General features: G+C 38.2%; 1 protein-coding gene and 1 non-coding gene across 2 annotated transcripts; both read left to right on the top strand.

Annotated features, from left to right (window-relative positions):
- The first annotated feature begins 3,829 nt into the window (after positions 1-3,829).
- LOC127117066 (small nucleolar RNA R71) lies at positions 3,830-3,936 on the top strand. Its single transcript, XR_007801827.1, has one exon. It is a non-coding gene; the product is annotated as a small nucleolar RNA R71 (small nucleolar RNA).
- Positions 3,937-12,589: 8,653 nt separating this feature from the next.
- Positions 12,590-20,882, top strand: LOC127102231 (uncharacterized). The gene is made up of 2 exons (XM_051039633.1): positions 12,590-12,710; positions 20,404-20,882. Exons 1-2 carry the CDS (start codon positions 12,590-12,592, stop codon positions 20,880-20,882), a joined length of 600 nt encoding a protein of 199 aa, XP_050895590.1.
- Positions 20,883-22,569: the final 1,687 nt, after the last annotated feature.

The following is a 22,569-nucleotide window of genomic DNA, read 5'->3' on the forward strand; positions in this document are numbered from 1 at the left end:
TGCGTTGGCATCTATCACACTTGACAATGCAAGCATAGACATCGCGCCACATGGTAGGCCAGAATAGGCCAGCTTGAAGAATATTGGCGTATGTCTTAGAGGTGCTCGCATGTCCACCATAAGGTGCAGAATGACAATGCTTGATAATATTATTTACCTCTTCTTCTGGAATGCAACGGCGAAAAATGCCATCTTTACCCCTTTTGAAAAGGAGCGGTTCGTCCCAATAGAAGTTTCTCACATCGTGGAAGAATTTCTTCTTGCGGTGGTAGTCAAGATCAGGGGGTACTATATCAGCAACTAGGTAATTAACGAAGTCTGCATACCAGGGTACGTTACTTATTGCTAAGGAATTTTTAGGGTGCTCATAAGGATCTAGGTTATTATCTTCAATGGTTTCTACTCTAGCGATCAGTCTATCATAGGCAAAATCATCATTTATGGGTACTAGTTCAGGTTTTAGATGTTCTAGCCTAGAAAGGTGACCGGCTACTACATTTTCAGTGCCTTTTTTATCTCTTATGTCTAAATCAAACTCTTGTAGTAATAGAATCCATCGGAGTAACCTGGGCTTGGCATCTTTTTTACTTAATAGGTAACGAATGGCAGCATGATCGGTGTAAACTATAATTTTTGCTCCTACTAGATAAGATCTAGATTTGTCTATAGCGAAAACTACAGCGAGTAATTCTTTTTCGGTTGTTGTGTAGTTAAGTTGGACAGCATCTAGGGTTCTACTGGCATAATAAATGGCATGTAATTTTTTATCTTTCCTTTGTCCTAGAACGGCGCCAACTGCATAATCACTAGCATCGCACATTATCTCAAAAGGTTCCGACCAATCGGGTGGTTTCATAATGGGTGCTGAGATTAACGCTTGCTTTAAAAGATTAAATGCGTCATTACATTTTTCATCGAAAATGAATTCAGCATCTTTCATTAAAAGTCCAATTAAAGGTTTGGTTATTTTGGAGAAGTCCTTAATAAAACGCCGGTAGAATCCAGCGTGTCCAAGAAAGCTTCGGACTTCTCTGATGGTTTTTGGTGGTTTTAGGTTTTCTATAACTTCTATTTTAGCTTTATCTACCTCTATACCTTTTTCAGAAACTATATGTCCTAAAACTATTCCTTCGGTCACCATGAAATGACATTTTTCCCAGTTTAGCACGAGGTTCACCTCCACGCATCTCTCCAGGATTTTCTCAAGGTTAGCAAGACAATTGTGGAAATCAAATCCGCAAACCGAGAAATCTTCAATAAACACTTCCATGATACCATCTAGGTAATCTGCAAAGATTGACATCATGCAGCGTTGGAAAGTAGTTGGGGCATTACAGAGGCCGAACGGCATTCGTCTGTAGGCAAAAGTTCCATAAGGGCATGTAAAGGTAGTTTTTTCTTGATCTTCGGGGTGGATAGGTATTTGGAAGAATCCAGAGTATCCATCTAGATAACAAAAGTAAGAGTGTCTGGCTAGACGCTCCAACATTTGGTCTATAAATGGTAAAGGGAAATGATCCTTCCTAGTTGCTTTATTTAATTTTCTATAATCTATACACATCCGCCATCCTCCTTCTAATTGTTTTGCTACATGTTCACCTTTATCATTTTGCACGACTGTGATGCCTCCCTTTTTAGGTACTACATGCACAGGGCTCACCCACTTACTATCCGAGATCTGATAGATTATACTTGCCTCAAGTAACTTAAGAACTTCCTTCTTAACAACATCACTCATTATAGGGTTTATTCTTCTCTGATGTTCCCTAGAGGGTTTTGAATCTTCTTCGAGCGAAATCCGATGCATGCATACAGATGGACTTATACCTTTTAGGTCAGAGATATTATATCCTAAGGCTGAGGGATATCTTCGTAAAACGTCTAAAAGTTGGTTCGTTTCCTCTTGGCTCAAGGTAACACTAACTATAACTGGACGATTCATCTTTTCATCGAGGAACTCATATCTCAGGTTCTTAGTCAGTTCCTTAAGTTCTAAGGTTGGTTTCTTAGGGCATGGCATAGGGTCTGGTGTAAGGGATAAACATTCGTAAAGGTTATCATCGATGTAGGGTTTCTTAAAGTCATCATCTTCCCTTATGAGAGTTGATGATAACTTAATTGTTTGTATAATTTCTTTTTGTTCTAATTCTCTAACACATTCATCAATGATATCTAAGGCATAACACGAGTCTTCCATCACAGGTGCCATAAGAAATTTCGAAAGTATAAATTCTATTTTCTCGTCACCTACCTCAAATGTCAACTTTCCTTTCTTAACATCTATTATGGCTCCTGCAGTCGATAAAAATGGTCTACCTAGAAGGATTGGTATATCATTGTCCTCTTTGATGTCCATGACAATGAAATCAGTAGGGATAAATAACTGACCTATCCTAACAGGAACATCTTCTAAAATGCCTATCGGATACTTAACAGATCTATCGGCTAACTGAAGTGACATCTTAGTGGGCTGTAATTCTCCTAAGTTTAACCTCTCACAAACTGCTAAAGGCATTAGGCTCACACTAGCTCCTAAGTCTAGAAAAGCTTTTTCGATGACATGATTACCCAAAAGGAAAGGAATGGAGAAATTTCTAGGATCTTTATCTTTCTTTGCTAATTTGTCCTCGGAAATAGCATTACATTCCAAAGGCTTCGGATCGTCAATTCTACGTTTGTTGGTAAGGATGTCTTTGAGAAATTTTGCATAAGAAGGTATCTGGGTGATGGCTTCTGTGAAAGGGATTTCTACATGAAGTTTTTCTATAACTTTAATAAATTTTTGATACTGTTTATTGATCGGGTTTGTTTGAGTCTTTACGGATATGGTATAGGTGGTTTATATGGCGGGGGTGGTACGTAAGGTTTATCTTTAGGTTCTTCTCCTTTGTCTCGACCTTCCTGGTTTTCAGATTCCTCTGGTTCCTTTACTTCGTCCATGGGTTTGGTACATTCCTTAGAAGTTTTGGGTTCACTCAATCTAGTGTTTGGTGGCTCATCATAAGCACTCCCACTTCGTAGGGTAATGGAATTGGCTTGTCCTCTCGGATTTTGTTGAGGTTGTCCAGGGAATTGTCCTCCAGGTGTAGTCTGAGTGGTTTGGTTTAAAGCTACCTGAGAGATTTGGGTTTCAAGCATCTTAGTATGAGTAACTATTTGGTCAACCTTGGTTCCTAACTGAGTAATCAATTCGTTAACATGAATGTTTTGGTTCATGAACTCCTTGTTTTGTTGGGTTTGAGCGGTGATAAAATTTTCCATAATTTTCTCAAGGCTCGGCTTTGGTGGTACATGTTGCATAGGTTGATTTGATCTAGGGGCTTGATAACTAGGTCTCGGAGGTGCATTATTTTGAATAGGGTTATTGTTTTTATAGGAGAAGTTCGGATGATTCCTCCATCCAGGGTTATAGGTATTCGAGTATGGGTTCCCTTGGGTGTAGTTCACTTGCTCAGAGTGGGTTTCGTTTAATAGACTGCATTCTGCGGATTGGTGTCCTTTGGTTCCACATATCTCACAATCCGACGAAACTGCGGCTACAGTATTCGAGTTTATGCACATATGCTCGACCTTAAGAGCTAATGCGTCCATTTTAGCTTGCATCATGTCTATAGAGCTTAGTTCATGCACTCCTCCTTGGGCTTCCTTCTTCTCAACTATCGCTCATTCGACTCCCCATGATTGATGGTTTTGAGCCATATCTTCAATGAGGGCACTAGCTTCAGGATAAGGTTTGTTCATTAGAGCACCGCCTGCGGCAGCGTCGATGGTCATCTTAGTGTTGTAATGAAGTCCATTATAGAAGGTTTGAATGATTAACCAATTTTCTAAACCATGATGTGGGCATGCTCGTAACAACTCTTTATATCTCTCCCAAGCTTCGAACAACGACTCTCCTTGGTTTTGGGTAAATCTAGTTATATGGTTTCGGAGAACGACGGTTTTACTCGGGGGAAAATATCTAGCAAGAAAAACTCTTCTAAGGTTATCCCAAGTCGCAATGGAATTGGGTGGAAGGGAATCTAACCATGATAGGGCTTTATCTCTGAGGGAAAAAGGAAATAATCTTAAACGTATTTCCTCAGGAGAAGCTCCATTGGTTTTAAAAGTGTCTGCTAATTGAAGAAATATTTTTAAATGTTGGTTTGGATTCTCAGTAGCGAGACCTGCGAATTGTCTTTGTTGCACTAGTTGCAACAAGGATGGTTTAAGTTCAAAATTATTAGCTGGGATGGTTGGGTTTACTATACTAGAACTAGGTTCTTCGTTTGATGGTTGAGCGAAGTCCTTAAGAGGTCTTTGGTTTTGATCTTCGGTCATAGCTCTCTTAATTCTATGAAAGAATAAACGTGCGCGAGCGTAACGTTCAGGTTCCGCCAGAGGGTATACTAAGCTTAAACTTCCGGTGCTGCGAGTTCTTCGCATTGACCGGCGGGAAATATCCTAAGTCTAAACGATATAACAACAGGAAAATGAAATTTGACGAAATTGGTCCCCGGCAACGGCGCCAAAAACTTGATGCGTACTTTTCGCAAGTATACGAACGCGTCAGGGTAATATAAAAGATTATAGAATCCACAGAGACCAAGTTTCAATCTATCGTTACCTGTTGGTATGATGTTTATCAAAGGTAATCAAAATAAGTGTTTTTGGAGTGTGCAATGAAAAATAAAATGTTGAATAAAGATTAATTAATAAAGACAGGGTCGAATGTAATTCACGTAATCAATTAATAATCCAAGTACTTGCTAATAGAGCTACTTATGGGCAATGTTTTCTACTTTGAAAAGAACCAATTTAACAGGAATTGTCGCTTTCGCGTATTCAGAACCGAGTTGTACCCCCTAATCAAACCCTCTTATTGTCACTTATAAAAAGGCGCACATTGCGTTAGAGTAGTAAACCTATTTTTAAGAAATATAGTATCTTGACTAAGTTGAAAAGTATTATAACTTGGATTTCTTAACCAAAAAAGGTTCTCACGAACCAGACTCTAAACTTATAAACGTGTCCGAAAATAGTTTTAAAATCTCTTTTCTTCTTAATGTTAAAATCTCCTAATGAACTAAACAAAGCGCTTTCGCTGTTTTTGAAATAGTTAAAAACAATTAAGTTTAAAAAGACGTTGGACGGCTTTCGATCTTACCCAACGGAATTGAAGTGCGGGAAAACTTAAGTTGAAAGTTAAAATAGCCCTTAAGTGTTTCTACGAACAATTGTACGGATTATTGGTTCAATTACGATCCTTACATTCTAACCTTAAAAATTTAGTTAGACATGGTAAAGTAAAAGTGCATTAAAATAAATAAAAATAGTACGAGTGCGGAAAGTAAATAAAAGTAGTGTGAGTGCGGAAAGTAAATAATTTAAAGCGAGTGCGAGGAAATAAATAATTTAAAGCGAGTGCGAGGAAATAAATAAAAGTAAAGCGAGTTCGAGGAAATAAATAATTTAAAGCGAGTGCGAGGAAATAAATAAAAGTAAAGCGAGTGCGGGAAAATAAATAAAAGTAAAGCGAGTGCGGGAAAATAAATAAGATAAAGACAAGTAATAAAAACCTGCTCCAATCGGAGGGTTGAATAAATTGCAAAGCGGAAATGAAAATGACGGCAGGATTAACTTCCTTCCAAAGTGCTCCAAACTCGACTACAGACTCTATCACAGACTCGATTACACAATTGTGGTAACACTCCAATGCGAAGCGATTACCACTTTATAATACTGAATATATGCCTAAGTGAAACAAAGTTTCTCTGAGTTTGCCTCTGCTCTAAGTTTGGATGATTGTAAAAGTGAATTCGAGTTTCTATTTATAAGCAAGTAAAAAGATGGAAATGACTTGGATGCCCTTCAACTTGAAAATGGGAGGGAAACTATTTTCCTCTTGTGGCGCCCGCCACAAGGCCATGGCGCCCGCCACAAGCACAAAATGAGGCGCCTTAGTGGAAGTAGTGGGGAACGTGGAAGTTGAGGGAAGTTGAGCTTGGACACGTCATGGCAGGGTCTATGGCGCCAGCCATGGGGTAGGCCACAAGAACAAAATGCTGAATTTTAGGGTTTTTGGCTCTTTTTCGCTCCTTTTCTCGATCGGGGCTCCGATTAAAGTAAAAACCTGAAGAAGAAAAAAAGAAAAACATAGCAATAACACAACAAAATGATAATAAAACAACTAGAATGCATGTGAAATCGGAGTCGAAAATACGGTAAATTTTAGTGTTATCAGTCAACACCATATCAAATGACGAGACAACCTTGCAGAGGATCCAACAACTGCTCTAGGATTAGTGCTGAATGAAATCCGTTGGATACTTGAGGGAAACAATAATCTGCTGATACAACGCGCCTACAACTCAAGGGAGGCATTCACAAACTCAGCTGGGGAAATCAACAAAACTCGGCTGGAGATGCAGAAATGTTGATGGGAATGAAACAGAGATTACGCCAACTACTTGGGGAAAACCAATAATGCTTCATACTTTAGGGCTCATCTGTTCTCGAACCGCTGTTGATATTCCTTAAATGGAATCGATTGCTTTTAAAAAGTAATTGCTCTCATTATTTAAGAAAACATGATTTTGATTTAAAAATTAATTTCACAATGATCATCACAAAAATTAAAATCTATTTGGCTGAAAGATAAGTAAGAGTAGAAACAATTGGATAAAAAGCTCAACTTTATTTAATAGAATGGTAGTCTGTAAATGGCAAGACTCCATAGATCTTTACAAAAGTTGAAAAATGGTAATTTACATGGAAAAGGGATACATTGAATACAATGATCACTAATCCTTCTATCGACTTCAATATCCATTGTGCTCTTGGCTTCGGTTGAAGATGAATCAAAAACATAGGTTGTGCTCAAGAATGTCTTCAAGACTGAAGATCAGCAAGATGCAGTTACTTGCCGTAATCCCTAATTTTTGTATAAATTTCCCCAAGGTGGGGTACTCAATATATCGGGATAGATTTTCTGTTTTATGTCTCTAACTTTTGCCTGGATCGCCCTTTCGGGTTTTCAATCCACCGAGACGCTCATTTTTGCCTAAGTCACCATTTCGGGTTTTAAACTTAGTGAGTTGTTCTTTTCTTTTTAGGCGAAGTATTTCTTGATTGCATCGGCATTCACAGGACGTGTGAACTCTTTACGATCCATAGTTGTAAGAATCAAACTGCCGCCTGAAAAGGCTTTCTTAACAACATATGGGCCTTCATAATTAGGAGTCCATTTGCCCCTAGAATCTGGTTTGAAAGATAAAATCTTCTTGAGCACAAGGTCACCTTCTCTGAACACACGAGGTCTGACCTTCTTATCAAATGCTTTCTTCATCTTCTGCTGATATAACTGACCATGACACATGGCAATTAACCTGTTCTCTTCAATTAAATTTAGCTGGTCATACATGGTCTAACACCATTCAGCTTTAGTCAACTTAGCTTCCATCAGCACATGCAATGATGGGATCTCAACCTCTACTGAGAGCATAACTTCCATGCCATAAACAAATGAGAAAGAGGTTACCCCTGTTGAAGTGAGGATGAATGTACGATACCCATGCAAAGCAAATGGGAGCATCTCATGCCAATCCTTGTACATTACAACCATCTTCTGAATGATCTTCTTAATATTCTTGTTTGCAGCTTCAACATCCCAATTCATCTTAGGTCTGTAGGGAGAAGAAGTATGATGTGCAATCTTGAAGTCTTTGTAAAGAGCTTCCACCATATTATTATTCAAGTTAGATCCATTATCAATAATGATCTTACTCGGCACACCATACTGGCATATAATCTAATTCTTGATAAACCTCACAATAACTTGTTTGGTTACACTCACATACGATGCCGCTTCAACCCACTTTGTGAAGTAGTCAATTGTCACCAAAATGAAATGATGTCCATTCGATGCTTTAGGCTCAATCATACCAATCATATCAATTCCCCACATGGACAAAGGCCATGGGGAGGAAATAACGTTCAACAGTATCGGAGGAACATGAATCTTATCTGCATAAATTTGAAACGTGTGGCATTTCTTCATAAACTTGCAACAGTCAGATTCCATTATCAGCCAATAGTAACTTGCTCTCAACATCTTCTTAGCCATAGCATGTCCATTGGAATGAGTACCAAAGGAACCTTCATGGACTTCAGTCATCAATAAGTCTACTTCGTGTCTATCCACGCATCTGAGCAGAACCATATCGAAGTTTCTCTTGTAAAGCACATCACCATTCAGGTAGAAGTTTCCAACTAATCTCCTCAAAGTATTCTTATCTTTTAAAGATGCCCCAGGCGGGTAAATCTGACTTTGGAGGAAACACTTGATATCAAAATACCACGTCTTTTCATTTTTGGTCTCTTCAATAGCAAACGCATGAGTTTGCCTATCAAGACGTATCACAATCAAATTAGGAACTTCATTCCAGAATTTTACCATAATCATTGAAGCCAAAGTTGCAAGAGCATCTGCCATCCGATTTTCATCTCGAGGGATATGATGAAATTCAACCTTTGTAAAGAAAGTTGAAATCCTCCTCACATAATCTCTATACGGTATCAAATCGGGTTGATTCATCTCTCATTCACCTTTGATCTGATTCACAACCAAAGTTGAATCTCCATAGACGTCCAAATACTTGATTCTGAGATCAATGGCCTCTTCAAGCCCCATAATGCAAGCTTCATACACAACCATATTATTTGTACACTTGAAAGTCAATCTAGTTGTAAACGGAAAATGAGTTCCTTGAGGAGTAATAGTCACTGCCCCAATGCCATTACCATACTGATTAACAGCTCCATCAAATACCATGCCCCAACGGGAACCAGGTTTTGTCCCTTCTTCAAGCAATGGTTCGTCACAATCTTTCATTTTCAGGTACAAGATCTCTTCATCAGGAAAATCATACTGCATTGATTGATAATCTTCAATTGGTCGGTGAGCCAAATGATCAACCAAGACAATACCTTTAATAGCTTTTAGAGATCGGTATTCAATATCGTATTCTGATAACAACATCTGCCAATGGGAAATTCTCCCAGTTAAATCATGCTTCTAAAAAATGTACTTGATTGGATCCATTTTGGATATCAACTAAGTAGTATGATTCAACATATACTGATGCAGACGTTTAGCAGCCCAAGCCAATGCGCAACAAGTCTTCTCAAACATAGAATACCGAGTCTCACAGTCGGTGAATTTATTACTGAGGTAGTAAATTGCATATTCTTTCTTTCTAGTTTCATCTTGCTGACCCAGAAAACAACCCATACTTTCATCAAGCACAGTCAAATACATGATCAACGGTCTTCCTTCAATAGGCGAAGACATAATCGGAGGTGCAAGCAGATACTCTTTGATATTATCAAAAGCTTTCTGGAAATCTTCGGTCTAATCACAAGACTGATCTTTTCGAAGAAGTTTGAATATAGGCGCACACGTGGAAATCATGTGCGAAATAAATCTTGAGATATAATTCAAGCGGCCGAGAAAACCTCTGACTGGCTTCTCAGTTTTGGGCGCATGCATCTCTTGTATTGCTTTGACCTTGGAAGGGTCGACTTCAATACCCTTCTCGCTGGCAATAAAGCCCAACAACTTACCAGAACGAACACCAAAAGTACATTTATTGGGATTCAAGTAGAGTTTATACTGCCTCAAATGCTGGAATAGCTTCAACAAATACTCAACATGTTCTTCTTCATCACTGGATTTAGCAATCATATCATCAACATAGACCTCGATCTCTTTGTGCATCATATCATGAAAAAGAGTGGTCATTGCTTTTTGGTAGGTTGCACCAGCATTCTTTAAACCAAAAGGCATCACTCTATAATAGAGTGTTCCTTAGGGTGTAATGAATGTGGTATTCTTCATACCTTCGGGTGCCATTTTAATCTGATTATAACCGGAAAATCCATCCATAAATGAAAAGACTTTGAACTTAACTGTATTGTCTACCAACATATCAATGTGTGGCAGAGGGAAATCATCTTTCGGACTGGCTTTGTTCAAATCTCTATAATCAACACATATACTGACTTTTCCATCCTTCTTTGGAACAAGCACAATGTTAGCCACCCACTGTGGATACTCAGCGGTAACAAGGAAACTGGCGTCAATCTGCTTTTGCACTTCTTATTTGATCTTCATTGCCATATCAGGATGAGTCCTCCTCAACTTCTTCTTGACTAGCGGGCATTCTGGTTTCAACGGCAATCTATGCTCCACAATCTCAGAATTCAAACCAAGCATGTCTTGATAGGACCAAGCAAACACATCTGAATACTCTCGAAGAAGATCAATCAACCCCTTCTTAACCTCTGGACACAGTTGAGACCCAATCTTGACTTCCTTCACATCCTCTTCGGAACCCAAGTTGACTAACTCAATCTACTCTTCGAACGGCTGGATGGTTTTTTCCTCGTGCTCAAGTAAACGAGACAATTCATCAGACACCTCTTCATCACTTTCTTCCTCAGCCTCAAACACAGAATTCAAAGTTTGGAGAAGGAGTAGGATCATTGTATTCAATGGGTTTAGAAATCAACATGCATAATAATTTGATATTTTGATTTTAGAGAAGTGAATTGTGACCAAATATTATGCCGATTGACAATTTTTATTTATTTATGTTTTTTGTGATTACCATTTTCAGAAAAGCAAAAAGTAAAAATAAAACATCATAGATGTGGTTGAATAGAATTGCATTTTATTGATGATCAATTTGAAATATGCCCAACAATGTTCACTTCTCCCTTAGGCATAGGAGAAGGATTTTCAAAAATAATAAAAGCAATTACTTAGGGCGATGAACAATAACAGGAACATCGACAGCGACCCAATTGTTGCAAGCTTTTCCATGCGTCACAAAATTGGTGCAATCTTTATCTTCATCATCCTCGATCACGGCAACTGAGTGTTGTTCATTGCCATGAATGAACCTTCCGCTACAGAAACTAGGTTGCATCTCTTCAACTTTGATCACAGGCGACCCTTGCTGGAAACCTAAACCGGCTTAGTTCTTGTTCTCGGCGACCTCTACCATCCGGCCCCACTGATCAGAACTACCATCTTCAACAATCTTCTGAGCGTATTTAAAAGAGGGCATAGGTGCCCCAACTTTCTTCTCTTCATCAATAGATAGAGCTTGGAACAGAGTTCCAATCTCATCCTCAGCTTCCACATACGAGAAAGACGACAGATGACTCACCAACAGAGCTTTCTCTCCACCCACAATGACGAGTTTACCATTCTTTACAAATTTCAGTTTCTGATGCAGAGTGGATGTAACAGTTCCCGCCTCATGTATCCATGGTCTTCCTAACAAGCAGCTATAAGTCAGGTGGATATCCATTACTTGGAAAGTAATTTGGAAATCACTTGGACCTATCTTCACTAGAAGGTCCACCTCACCAATAACAATCTTGCTAGACGCATCAAAAGCTTTGACGATCATGCCACTGTATCTCATCGGAGCTCCTTGATATGTTAATTTGGACATAGTTGACTTGGGGAGTACATTCAGAGAAGAACCGGTATCGACCAACACATTGGACAACGCATCTTCCTTACAATTCATCGATATATGCAATGCTAGGTTGTGATTTCTGCCTTCCTCGGGAAGTTCTTCATCACAAAAGCTCAAGTTGTTTCAGGAAGTGATGTTAGCCACAATATGGTCAAATTGATCCACTGTTACATCTTGCTCTACATAAGCTTGCTCCAATACTTTTTACAATGCTTCTCCGTGCGCTTCAGAATTCATAAGTAGAGACAACACTGAAATTTTGGAATGAGTTTGGAGCAGCTGTTCCACCATATTAAATTCACTCTTCTTAATCAAACGTAGTACCTCGTCATTATCATTAGGCTTCAAATTGCTGGATTCACCAGACTCACACTTTGGATCACTAACTGGATTTGTTGCAGGTACCTCAACTTTCTTACCAACATCTTCTACCTCTTTTGGGAAAACAAGACCAAAAATACGACCACTGCGGGTCACCTTCGTAACATCAGCAATGCTCACAACAAAATTGGACGTAGGCAACGAAACCTCTTGACCATTTTCTAACATAGTAGCATTATACTGATACAGAACAACTCTATCGGATGCATACGGGACGGGGCCCGCTAACTGTATCACTAACGGTGATACCAATCTATTAATGATGTTACTGCTGCTGCTATCGAACTGGATTACCACCCGCTCAGGGGTCCTAAATACCGGCATTATCACGTTTACATCGTCTATATCCCTCGGCTGTTGAATCTGGATTACATTCTCATCCATCGACTTTTGGATATCTCTCTTGACAACTGAACACCCATGGGGGTTTACACTGCAAATTGTACAACCATCATGGTCGTGCTCACAATCACTGATGGTACACAGAGTTTTATGTATCTCTACCAAGGACCGATGAATACGTCTCACATCAAACACTCGGAAATTCCCTAGACAACCATCTACCATATTAACAGAGGAATTACCATGAGCAGACAATGGGTTAGCTTTCACGTTTGGCGCACGGTCCTCAAAGGACACCATCCCACTCTTCACTAGCTTCTGGACCTCTTACTTCAATGGGTAGCAGTTTTCAATATCGTGGTTGGGACCTCCTTGATGAAAGGCACAGCGGAGTTCTTGCTTATACCACCATGGAAGTGGTTCTAGATTTTACGACAGATTTCTTGGTTGGAGAAGGTTTTTGAGAACCAAGGACGGGTATAATTCAACATAGGTCATGGGAATAGGGTCGAAAGAGACCTTCTTCCTCTCAAAATTCTATTGTTGTTGTTGATTATTGTTGGTGTTATTGTTGTTGTAGTTGTTTGTTCTTTGTTGCGGCTGTTGTTGACGTTGTTGTTGAATTGGCATGGATTGATTGTTTGAAAATACTGGAATAAGGGATGAAACTTGATGATGATGTTGACGTGGTTGTTGACTTCTTCTAACATGAGGCCTTATCTGCCTCCCAACTAATACTGCATTAGTTTCTCCTTCCTTCTTTCTAGCGAAATTGCTACCATATTTCTTGCTCCATAATACCTCTTCTTTAGATAAACGTCCCTCTCGGACACCCTCTTCTAACCTCATCCCCGTGTTTACCATTTCGATAAAATCACTGGGGGCACTAGCAATCACATGTTCGTAATAAAATGAACTCAATGTCTTAAGGAAAATCTTGGTCATCTCTTTCTCTTCCAACGAAGGATTGATATGAGCAACAATCTCTCTCCACCTCTAGGCGTACTCTTTGAATGTCTCTTTATCTTTCTGAGACATAGACCTCAGTTGGTCTCTATCAGGCGCCATGTCCACATTGTACTTGTACTGCTTCATAAAAGCCTCACCCAAATCATTGAATGTGCAAACACTTGCACTATCTAATCCCATGTACCACCTCAGAGCGGTACCAGTTAAACTGTCTTGAAAGTAGTGAATCAATAACTGATCATTATCAGTTTGCGTTGACATTTTCCTGGCATACATGACGAGATGTCTAAGTGGACAGGTATTTCCCTTATACTTTTCAAAGTCAATGACTTTGAACGTCATCGGGATTTTAACGTTGGGAACCAAGCAAAGTTCAGCAACACTTTTACCAAACAGATCTTTTCCCCTTAAGGTCTTCAACTCCTTTCGCAGCTCAAGGAATTGGTCTTTCATCTCATCCATCTTCTCATAAACATCAGAGACCTCAGACGGCTCAGAATGGTAGATGGTGTCCTTAACACAAGGCAGGGTGTGAACAATAGGAGGCGGAACAGACATGATCGGGCTAGATGTCGTTATGGATGCAAAAGTAGGCCCAAACCCTTCGGGCACAAAGTTTGGTGGCATTCCCCACGAGAATCCAGCAGGCATGGTAGGAGCAAACTGAGTGGCAGGTATGGTTGAAGTAACAACCTCTGAAATAACAGTCCTCTAAGGAGGAGGCGTTGGTTGAAGTCCAAGGGATCTAACACAAAAGATGATAGCTTCCTTAGCTCTTTCAAGTCGAGACATCTGAAACTATACTTCTTAGTGTTCCTTCGTCCATAATCCATGGTCTTAAAATATTTGCAAATAAAGCCTCAGTTCCTTGAAGTTATTTTTTGTGTGATGAATGTTATGATGTGCATGAATGCATGAATGCAACAATCATAAATAAGGGATCACACACAAGGCAAACAAACAAAGGTCAAGGGATGAATCAAGTCATCGTCAAGATCAATCATCCATTTTGGTGGATTATGGTTTTCACCTTATCAACACCCAAGTTCCATTGGTATTGACAAGACTTGATTGGATCAACAAAGAATCAAGGGTTTGTTGTGAGTCACGAGCATGGAGTCAGGTTAAAAACCATCCCAAAGGAGTGTACTAAGGATAAAATCTTGTAGATCATGTTCTAAAAAGTTCCCAGAGTCTTAATTCCATCTATCGAATATTACAGGTTAGCATGACTGACTCATCGACCCATAATATTCTCAAGAGAAACTCGTCTGAGTATAGTAGTACGTAACAACTGTTATCAAGTCTACACCTGAACTATCTCCGCACTACGTCCTAAATAGGCCAAGTTGGGATAAAGTTTCTACAATTCTCAGCTTCTCGGACCCCAAATCAGAGAAAGTAATGTGTAACCACAAATAACTTGTGTGACATTAATAGCTCCAAAAGGGTCTCCACTGAGTAGATGAGTCTTAAGCCAACTTGTTAAGGACTACTCCACACAAGTTGAACATGACTATACCATCCTCCTATCTTAATTGCACTCAAGTTTGGGTTAGAACTTATCTCACCACCCAGAGATCACCAAGCATAACAAGCAGATTATATCAGACAAACAAATATACAAACATCAAATATACAAATATATACACACATAAAAAAGTAGGCTAAACCCACTGGAGACTACTCCCCAGCAGAGTCGCCACTTAATTTCTGTAGCGGTAAATTCATTACCATTAAGCTATGGATAAACTTAACGTCAATATAACCAGAGTCACCACCGCGCTTTTATTGTTTCCAAAGGAAAAGGGAAAAGCACGAATAAAACCCAAAGATAATAAGTTTTCAAATCAAAACTAATAAAATGCCAGTGATTACAGGTAAGGGGATTGGTTACATAGAGGGAAGGTGTTAGCACCCAAAGTGTCTTAGGTACTCCTAGGGAGCCCTTTTTATGTGTGTATGTGTTTTGGTATAAAATGATGTTTGCAATAAATAGAGTGTGGGTATGAGAAAAGAATTAATTAATTACATTTTGTGTTTGACAAGACCTTCGGACTTGTGCCTTCGTATCAACATAAAAATGAGGGATCAAACCCTCCAAGTTCGTGGTATCAATTTCAAAGTGAGTGAGTTGCTTTTAACAAAATTGTAAGTTTAAAGGAGGCACAAAGGGCCTAGACAATTTGAATAAGTGTTAGTTCTTTTTGTCTTTTGAAACTTTTAAGTCAATATGATTAGATTTATTCACAAGTTTGATTTAAGAAAAGAGTTTAAAATGTAATGGCATAAGGCCAAAGTTTCTAATTTGCAATAATGTCTAAGTTTAGAAATCACAAGCAAAGAAGGTTTTTGAAAAGAGGGAGAGATTTGAAATTTAAGAAGTGGGAGGAGATGAAGAGACTAATCCTAAGCAAAAATTTAAAAGTTAAGAGTTGAAAAGATCTGACCAATGGGATGCAATCTAATAGACAAGAATGTCATGTAGAAACCCATGTTTCCCTTTGGACTTTAGGATCAAGCAATATCAATACACAAATAGCAAGATGAAGAGCAAGGCATCAAATAAATATAGCCACATCCAAGTTAGCAACTTCATAATCTTCTTCATAATCTTCCCCATGTATAAGATGACATGCTCCTTGAATGGCTCAGAATAAGGCATTAGACACAAGTTCAAAATAACATTTGCATCAAGACCATGTAGCAGATGAACTCATGTGGATCCCAATACTTGCATCAGATGAAAGCTCACTTCATAATGACTTGGTTTCAGAAATGTTGGCATTGGCCAAGTCCTTTTGCATAGGGAATGTTACCTAATTCTAAGTCCAAGTCTCAGATCAAATCCAACAGTTCATACAAATATTTTTTAGGGTTTTTGTTGTTTATTATGTACTTTAAGGTCCTAAGACCACAAACACAAACAAAATACAAAACAAGTATATACAATCACAATATAATCACAATATATGGCTCAAGTGAGCAAAGTGAAAATGGCATTAAAATAAACAAGTTAAATGATATGTATAATGACAAATGATAAATGGCTTGAATTTAAAGTGCATAAAAGTAAATGACTTGAAATTAAAAGTTAGTCAAATAGTTAGTGGATTAGAAGTTAGTGGAACTTTACTTTTTAATTGTTTAAGTCATTCTTTGGAGAACACTCAACCCTCTATTCACAAGCATGGATCCTTGAACCAAGAATCTTCCAAAGGAAGGAAAAAAGGCCAAGTTTCCACACAATACCATGAAAGGGGGGAGACTTACAATCTCACTTACTAGAATGCTATGCCTTTTGTGTCAAAATTTAGCTCTATGTTAAGCAATCGTAATTGGACTTATGTAGAAGTCACAACTATCTGAGGTTGGGCAATAAATTTTTTGGTGTTAATGCATGTTAGAGATATGGTATAATGAACCATACTCCTAAAACATACCACACACAAAAAGAAAATGATCAAAGGGTGCACCTAATCTCATCCATACTTGTATTGGTTTATGAACCAATTAGCCTTAGGATATTGAGATGTCATTGGCCAATGAGAGGAATGGGATAGAAAGGGATTGAAGATGAAGAGGGAGGGGAAAGGAGACAAACACAAATTTGTCATGGGAGGAATTTCATCAAATTAAAATCATTCATTCATTTTGGGAGATGAAATGTACATTTCATTAATCCCCTAAATCCAATGATTTTAATCCAACAAAAGTCAAATCAACCTTGACCAAGTCCCAAACACAATAGTCAAACTCCACAAGTCAAGAAAAATGGCTCAACACAATTTATTCACAATTAAACAAATTAAAAATCAATTAAAAATGCATTAAAATTAACTTATGTTTTATCAAAAACCTAAAACCTCTTCAAAACACCAAATAAATGGCCAAGAGATTTATCATAGGTCAAACAAGGTCAAAGGACCTTGGAGAAAAAATTTCAATATTTTTGAAAAGTCAGAAGTATTTTTAAACAATTAAAAATATGCACAAAAACAATTAAATCATGAAAAATATCAATATTGATACAAAAAATAATTTTAATTTAGAAAATGAAAGAGGAAAATATTTGAAATTTTTTGGTGAAAGTCCTATATTTTTTGGATCAATAGTGAAATTAATATGAATTAATGAAAATAAAGCAATTGAAATTGAAATTCAAAAATTCAAAAACACGTGGATCATCTGATCTCCCTCATTAATTGAGGTGGCAGATCAGATGGTTGAAAGCGCGCTTTCCACATGTTCCCTAGTCAAATGTCTCACACACGTGGTAATCACTTTGAATGGTTGAGATTAGAACATAGGAATCAGATCAAAGGGTTCTAGACAAGCCATCACACAACCAGAGCCCTGGCTCCAGTCATCTTCTTCGGTGAGGACCACCGGACTGGTCCAAGTTCAACTCAAAGAAAAAAGAAAAATGAGTACACTATTCTGAAGGAAAAATGCCCAGGAGCTCGAATCTGGCCTCGATTTTGTCTAACTCCAAGTATATAAGAAGATACAGGGAGTTGAATTTTGAGGATCATGAATTGAGTTGCTTCAATTTGACCACAAACTAACTCAATCTTGTTGCCTACATTGGTAGGACTTCAGACAACCAAAAATCAACAAGAATAGTGGAGAATTGAGTGAGAATCGAAGAGAGGAAAAATCTGAAAATTCACCTTCAATGGAGCTTCAGATATGCACGATCTTACTTCCAATTATGTTTGGCCTTGCTTCAGATGCTTGATGGAAAAGAAATAGATCAAAGAAAGGGATGGACTCTTGGAGTTTCAATCTCAAAACATTTGGAGATTTGAAACTCGATTTTCAAAGAAAAACTTTAAGCTTATCCTTTAATGGTGAGGGTTTGGGGTTTATGAATCAAAGCTTGGGAATGAGGTCCCTAACTCTGCGCAATAGAGGTTCTATTTATAGCCATAGAGAATGATATTTGCACACTTCCAATTTTGACAAAAATTTGAAAATCTTCTTTGCATGGTTCCATGGGCGTGCATGAGGCCCATGAAATGATGCCATCTGATCCATAAACCAATGTGCAATGTACTAAAATCAACTTGGAAGCTCATGCAAGTGTGAATGGAAATTGGACTTTGAAAATATCCAAATGGTGCTTCAACTTTCACCCATACGCAAGTACCTCATACTTTGCCAAATGAGGTGATTCTGTAATTTTTGGAAAGGTGAGATCAAGGGGAATAACTTTCATGTTGGACACTTTTTCATTTGAAACTTGGATCATGATGAATTTAGAGGTGGAAGTTTGGGAAATCAAACATATTAAAAAATATTTTAAGTACCAAGCCATATGTTCACTTCTTCCACCTTAAATAAATTTTTCTATGGATTTCAAATGAGAAACGTTCCTTCATCAAAGTTGTATCTCTTTCAAACCTCTTCAATTTTGTCATAAATTTGACCCCATTTGGATTTGTCATGAAGGAGTTATGCATTTTAGAAGTTAAGGAAAATCACTTGTTCAATGGTATTAGTCCAAAATGACCTATAAGGTTTCCTCTTGGCCTATGCATTTTCAAGTTGAATTTGCACTTACTCCAAACATAAACGTTGAAGTGACATCTTTAAATTGATCATGAAATTTGAATGTATTTCATATCATAAAAATTGAGAAAGTTATGATCTTGGGAAGTTGACCTCCAAATTAGGGTTTAGACAAAATGACCTATAATCTTTCACCATAAAAAATGACTTTACAAGCCAAACTAGATCTTGACCTCAAAATTAAAGTTGTTTGTAATGTCATTTAGAGTGACTTTGTTCTTGTAATTATTTTCATATGACACAAATTGTAGGATATAGGGTCTAGGGAACCCCAGTTTTGACTAGTTGACTTTCTCTGGTCAACCACCATGAACCAACTTGCTAGCTTGACATTATCTTGACTTTTGGGACTCATGGAGGATCATATATGCATAATATGATGTAATATGAAGTATCCCTTGAAATATTTGATCAATTGTTGAAGAAGTCACATAAGATACCCAGATGAATTAGGGTTTCCAAGGCAAATCAACTCCAAACTCTTGATGATTTCTTGATTAAAATAACATGTGAAGATCATGGGGATCCATATATGATACTTAGATCCAAAGTAAATCATTTCATTATTGAGATCCTTGCATTGAGGGTCTCAAACCCTCGATATGAGCTTGATAGAGCATAGTTGAACATGCACACTACCTACAAAAGAGCTAAACTATACAATGACATATTTTTGGCATTTTGGTTAGTAAATAATGAAAAATGAAGTATGATATAATCAAATGTGCTTGGTGATCTCTCTCAATGCAAACCCAATGAATAAGGAGTAAAGAGAATGCCAAGGTGTGATCCCAATGCTAATGCATATGATGAGAATAGCATGGGGGATCTTAGGGTCAAAATTGGGGTCTTACAGATATGATTTCCAAATCCAAGACTGAAGACGACCACTTGGACCATTTGAGAAAGCTATTTGCCATACTCCGAAAATTCAAGCTAAGGTTGAATCCTCCAAAATGCATATTTCGGGTCCGATCCGATAAGCTATTGGGGTTCATCATGAGTCAAAAGGGTATTGAAGTTGATCCCGATAAAGTCATAGTCATTCAATACATGCAAGCTCCCAAAATAGAAAAAGAAGTCTGAGGTTTCCTTGGACGGTTGAACTACATTTCAAGATTTATCACTCATATGATGGCTACTTGTGACCCAATTTTCAAATTGTTAAGAAAGAATCAAGCGATTGTGTGAAACAATGATTGTCGAGAGGAATTTGACAAAATAAAACAATACTTGCAAGAAACATCGATCTTGAAACCACCTGTTCCTGGTAGGCCACTAATCATGTATCTTACCATGTTAGATGAATCAATGGGCTTCGTATTGGGTCAATATGATGACACGGGCCAAAAAAATCATGCAATCTATTACTTAAGCAAGAAGTTCACCGAGTGTGAGACCAGATACTCACTATTGGAGAAGACTTTTTGTGCTTTAGCTTGGGTAGCTCGACGCCTAAGACACTATATGATTTTCCATACAACTTTGTTGATATCCAAAATGGATCCAATAAAGTACATTTTTGAGAAGCCCAGTGTCAGTGGAAGGATTTCTCGGTGGAAAATGTTGTTAACTGAATATAACATCCAATATGTAACATATAAAGCTATCAAAGGGAGCATCTTGTCTTACTACCTTGCCCATCAACCCGCGGAGAGTTATCAACCGATGAAATTTGACTTTCCTGATGAGGACATCATGTTCATTCGAGATTGCAATATTACAGGCCCTAACGAAGGACTTGAACCAGGATCACGGTGGACACTCGTGTTCGACGGTGCCTCTAATGCAAAAGTTCATGGGATAGGAGCAATCATCACATCTCTGATTAGTTTTTACATTCCATTCATCACTAGATTATGCTTTGACTGCACCAACAATATGGCAGAATATGAGGCATGCATCTACGATATTGAAGCAGTTATTGACTTAAGAATCAAGATTATTAAGGTGTATGGGGACTCTGCTTTAGTGACCAGTCAAGTTCGAGGAGACTGGGAAACTCCCAATAAGAAGTTGATTTCATACAGAGAACACGTGGTGAAACTGATTCCCTATTTTGATGAAATCACTTTGAAATTCTAGTTATCAGACTTTGGATGTCACACTGGTTGTTATGACATCCAATTCTGCACAGACAGGGATTATGCAGAACTTAATAGTAAGTGCAGTAAATAACACAAGTAATTGTTCACCCAGTTCAGTCCAACATGACCTACATCTGGGGGCTACCAAGCCAGGGAGGAAATCCACTATTAGTAGTATCAATTCAAAGCTAAACTCACCCGTTTACAACTTATCACTTAATCCCTACCCAATGCAATTTCAATCTTAACCTAAGATCAGAGTTCCTACTCACTCCCCCTCAATCACCTCAGTGATATTAAAGACACTTTGAAGTCACACTTCAAAAACAACTCTTGATTATGCTTCACAGCTTAAATCAAGATACACAGCACTCACGCTTAAAAGCTTTGAGTGGCACAACACTTACAACTCAATGAACACCCTATGCCAAAGCAATCATCTACTTGATAATGGCTTGGCTTACAAGATACGTCTAATACAAGACTCACAAAATACAGCAGTGAAGTATGATGGACACACTAACTCTTCACGCTTCAAAATCCCCGAAACTGAATGAAGGAATGCCTTCCTTTTTATATTGCAGCACCTAGGCTTTTGCACCTGTATTTTCCTGAATTTTAGGTCACACAAGTTCCCTCAAATTCAACATTTAGGTTGCTAACAAATAGGCTATTTGTTAGGTTCATTGAATGTAGCTTGGTTGTTGATTTCCTGGATTTTCTCTCAGCTGTTGAATCCCTAAAGAATAGCCTGAGAAAAAGCTGAAACAGAAAACTGAACAACCTACAATTTAGCATATGCTGTCAGGCACGAATGTCACGACATTCAGCTTGACATCAAGGTCCATATGCTGAGTCTGTTTTTCCAGAAAACAGACTGTACAATTTGCTGACCTGTACATGATCAAAATGACCATACTACAGTAACAACTTACATTAGTAAATGTCAAAGTGTCCAACTTAACATTTACACATTTGGCCTTAAGTTAGTTCTGTTATTCTCTTGAAGAACAAACTAAGTTATATGTTGAAGTATAGCAGAACACCACTCTGCCTAATCTTCACCAGCTGCTGTTAATGATGAATGTCACAACATCCAGTTTGACATTCAGTCAGTAGGCCTTATGCCAGGTCTGGTTCTTCCTTGATAACCAGACTGCAAATGAATACTAAGTTCTAACAGAACTTCTGTTCCTTAGTATCTGTTGACAGGTATGAATGTCACAGCATTCAATAATCCTGTGTTAGCTAGTCCTGCAGTAACTACAATGTAGTCACATATACATGTCATGACATCAGTCAAGACATTAGTGTTTTACCATATAATGCAGCCAATTTAAACACCTACAAACTCCCTCTTTGGCAAATTTTTGGCTAAAACACTTTGATCCCCATAACAGAGTTCATAGCAGCGGAATAATACTAGCTAATACACTCAGAGTGGCAGCACACTCACACATATGGAAGTTAAATAAAAACTTCACATAGCAGCACACACATATTAGAAGTTGCACCTAAACTTCAACATCAGCTGCAGGGGGGGGTCTTCAGATCTGTCATGAGAGTCTGTTGTGGAGACCCACTCTGTTTGTCAGGGGTATTGGTGAGTATTGGTGATTATTACTCCCCCTTTTTGTCACAAATGTTGCCAAAGCCAACAACATAGTCAGAGCACAATGACAGAG

This window comes from Lathyrus oleraceus, chromosome 1 (genome assembly GCF_024323335.1).
Source record: "Lathyrus oleraceus cultivar Zhongwan6 chromosome 1, CAAS_Psat_ZW6_1.0, whole genome shotgun sequence".
Classification (NCBI taxonomy): domain Eukaryota; kingdom Viridiplantae; phylum Streptophyta; class Magnoliopsida; order Fabales; family Fabaceae; genus Lathyrus; species Lathyrus oleraceus.

Bases quoted from the DNA above. Each gene is read 5' to 3' on its own strand.
- LOC127102231 (XM_051039633.1), top strand. From the start codon at position 12,590: ATGGGTAGCAGTTTTCAATATCGTGGTTGGGACCTCCTTGATGAAAGG. The intron at 12,711-20,403 runs GTTTTTGAGAAC...TAACATATAAAG, and splicing joins AGATTTCTTGGTTGGAGAAG to CTATCAAAGGGAGCATCTTG.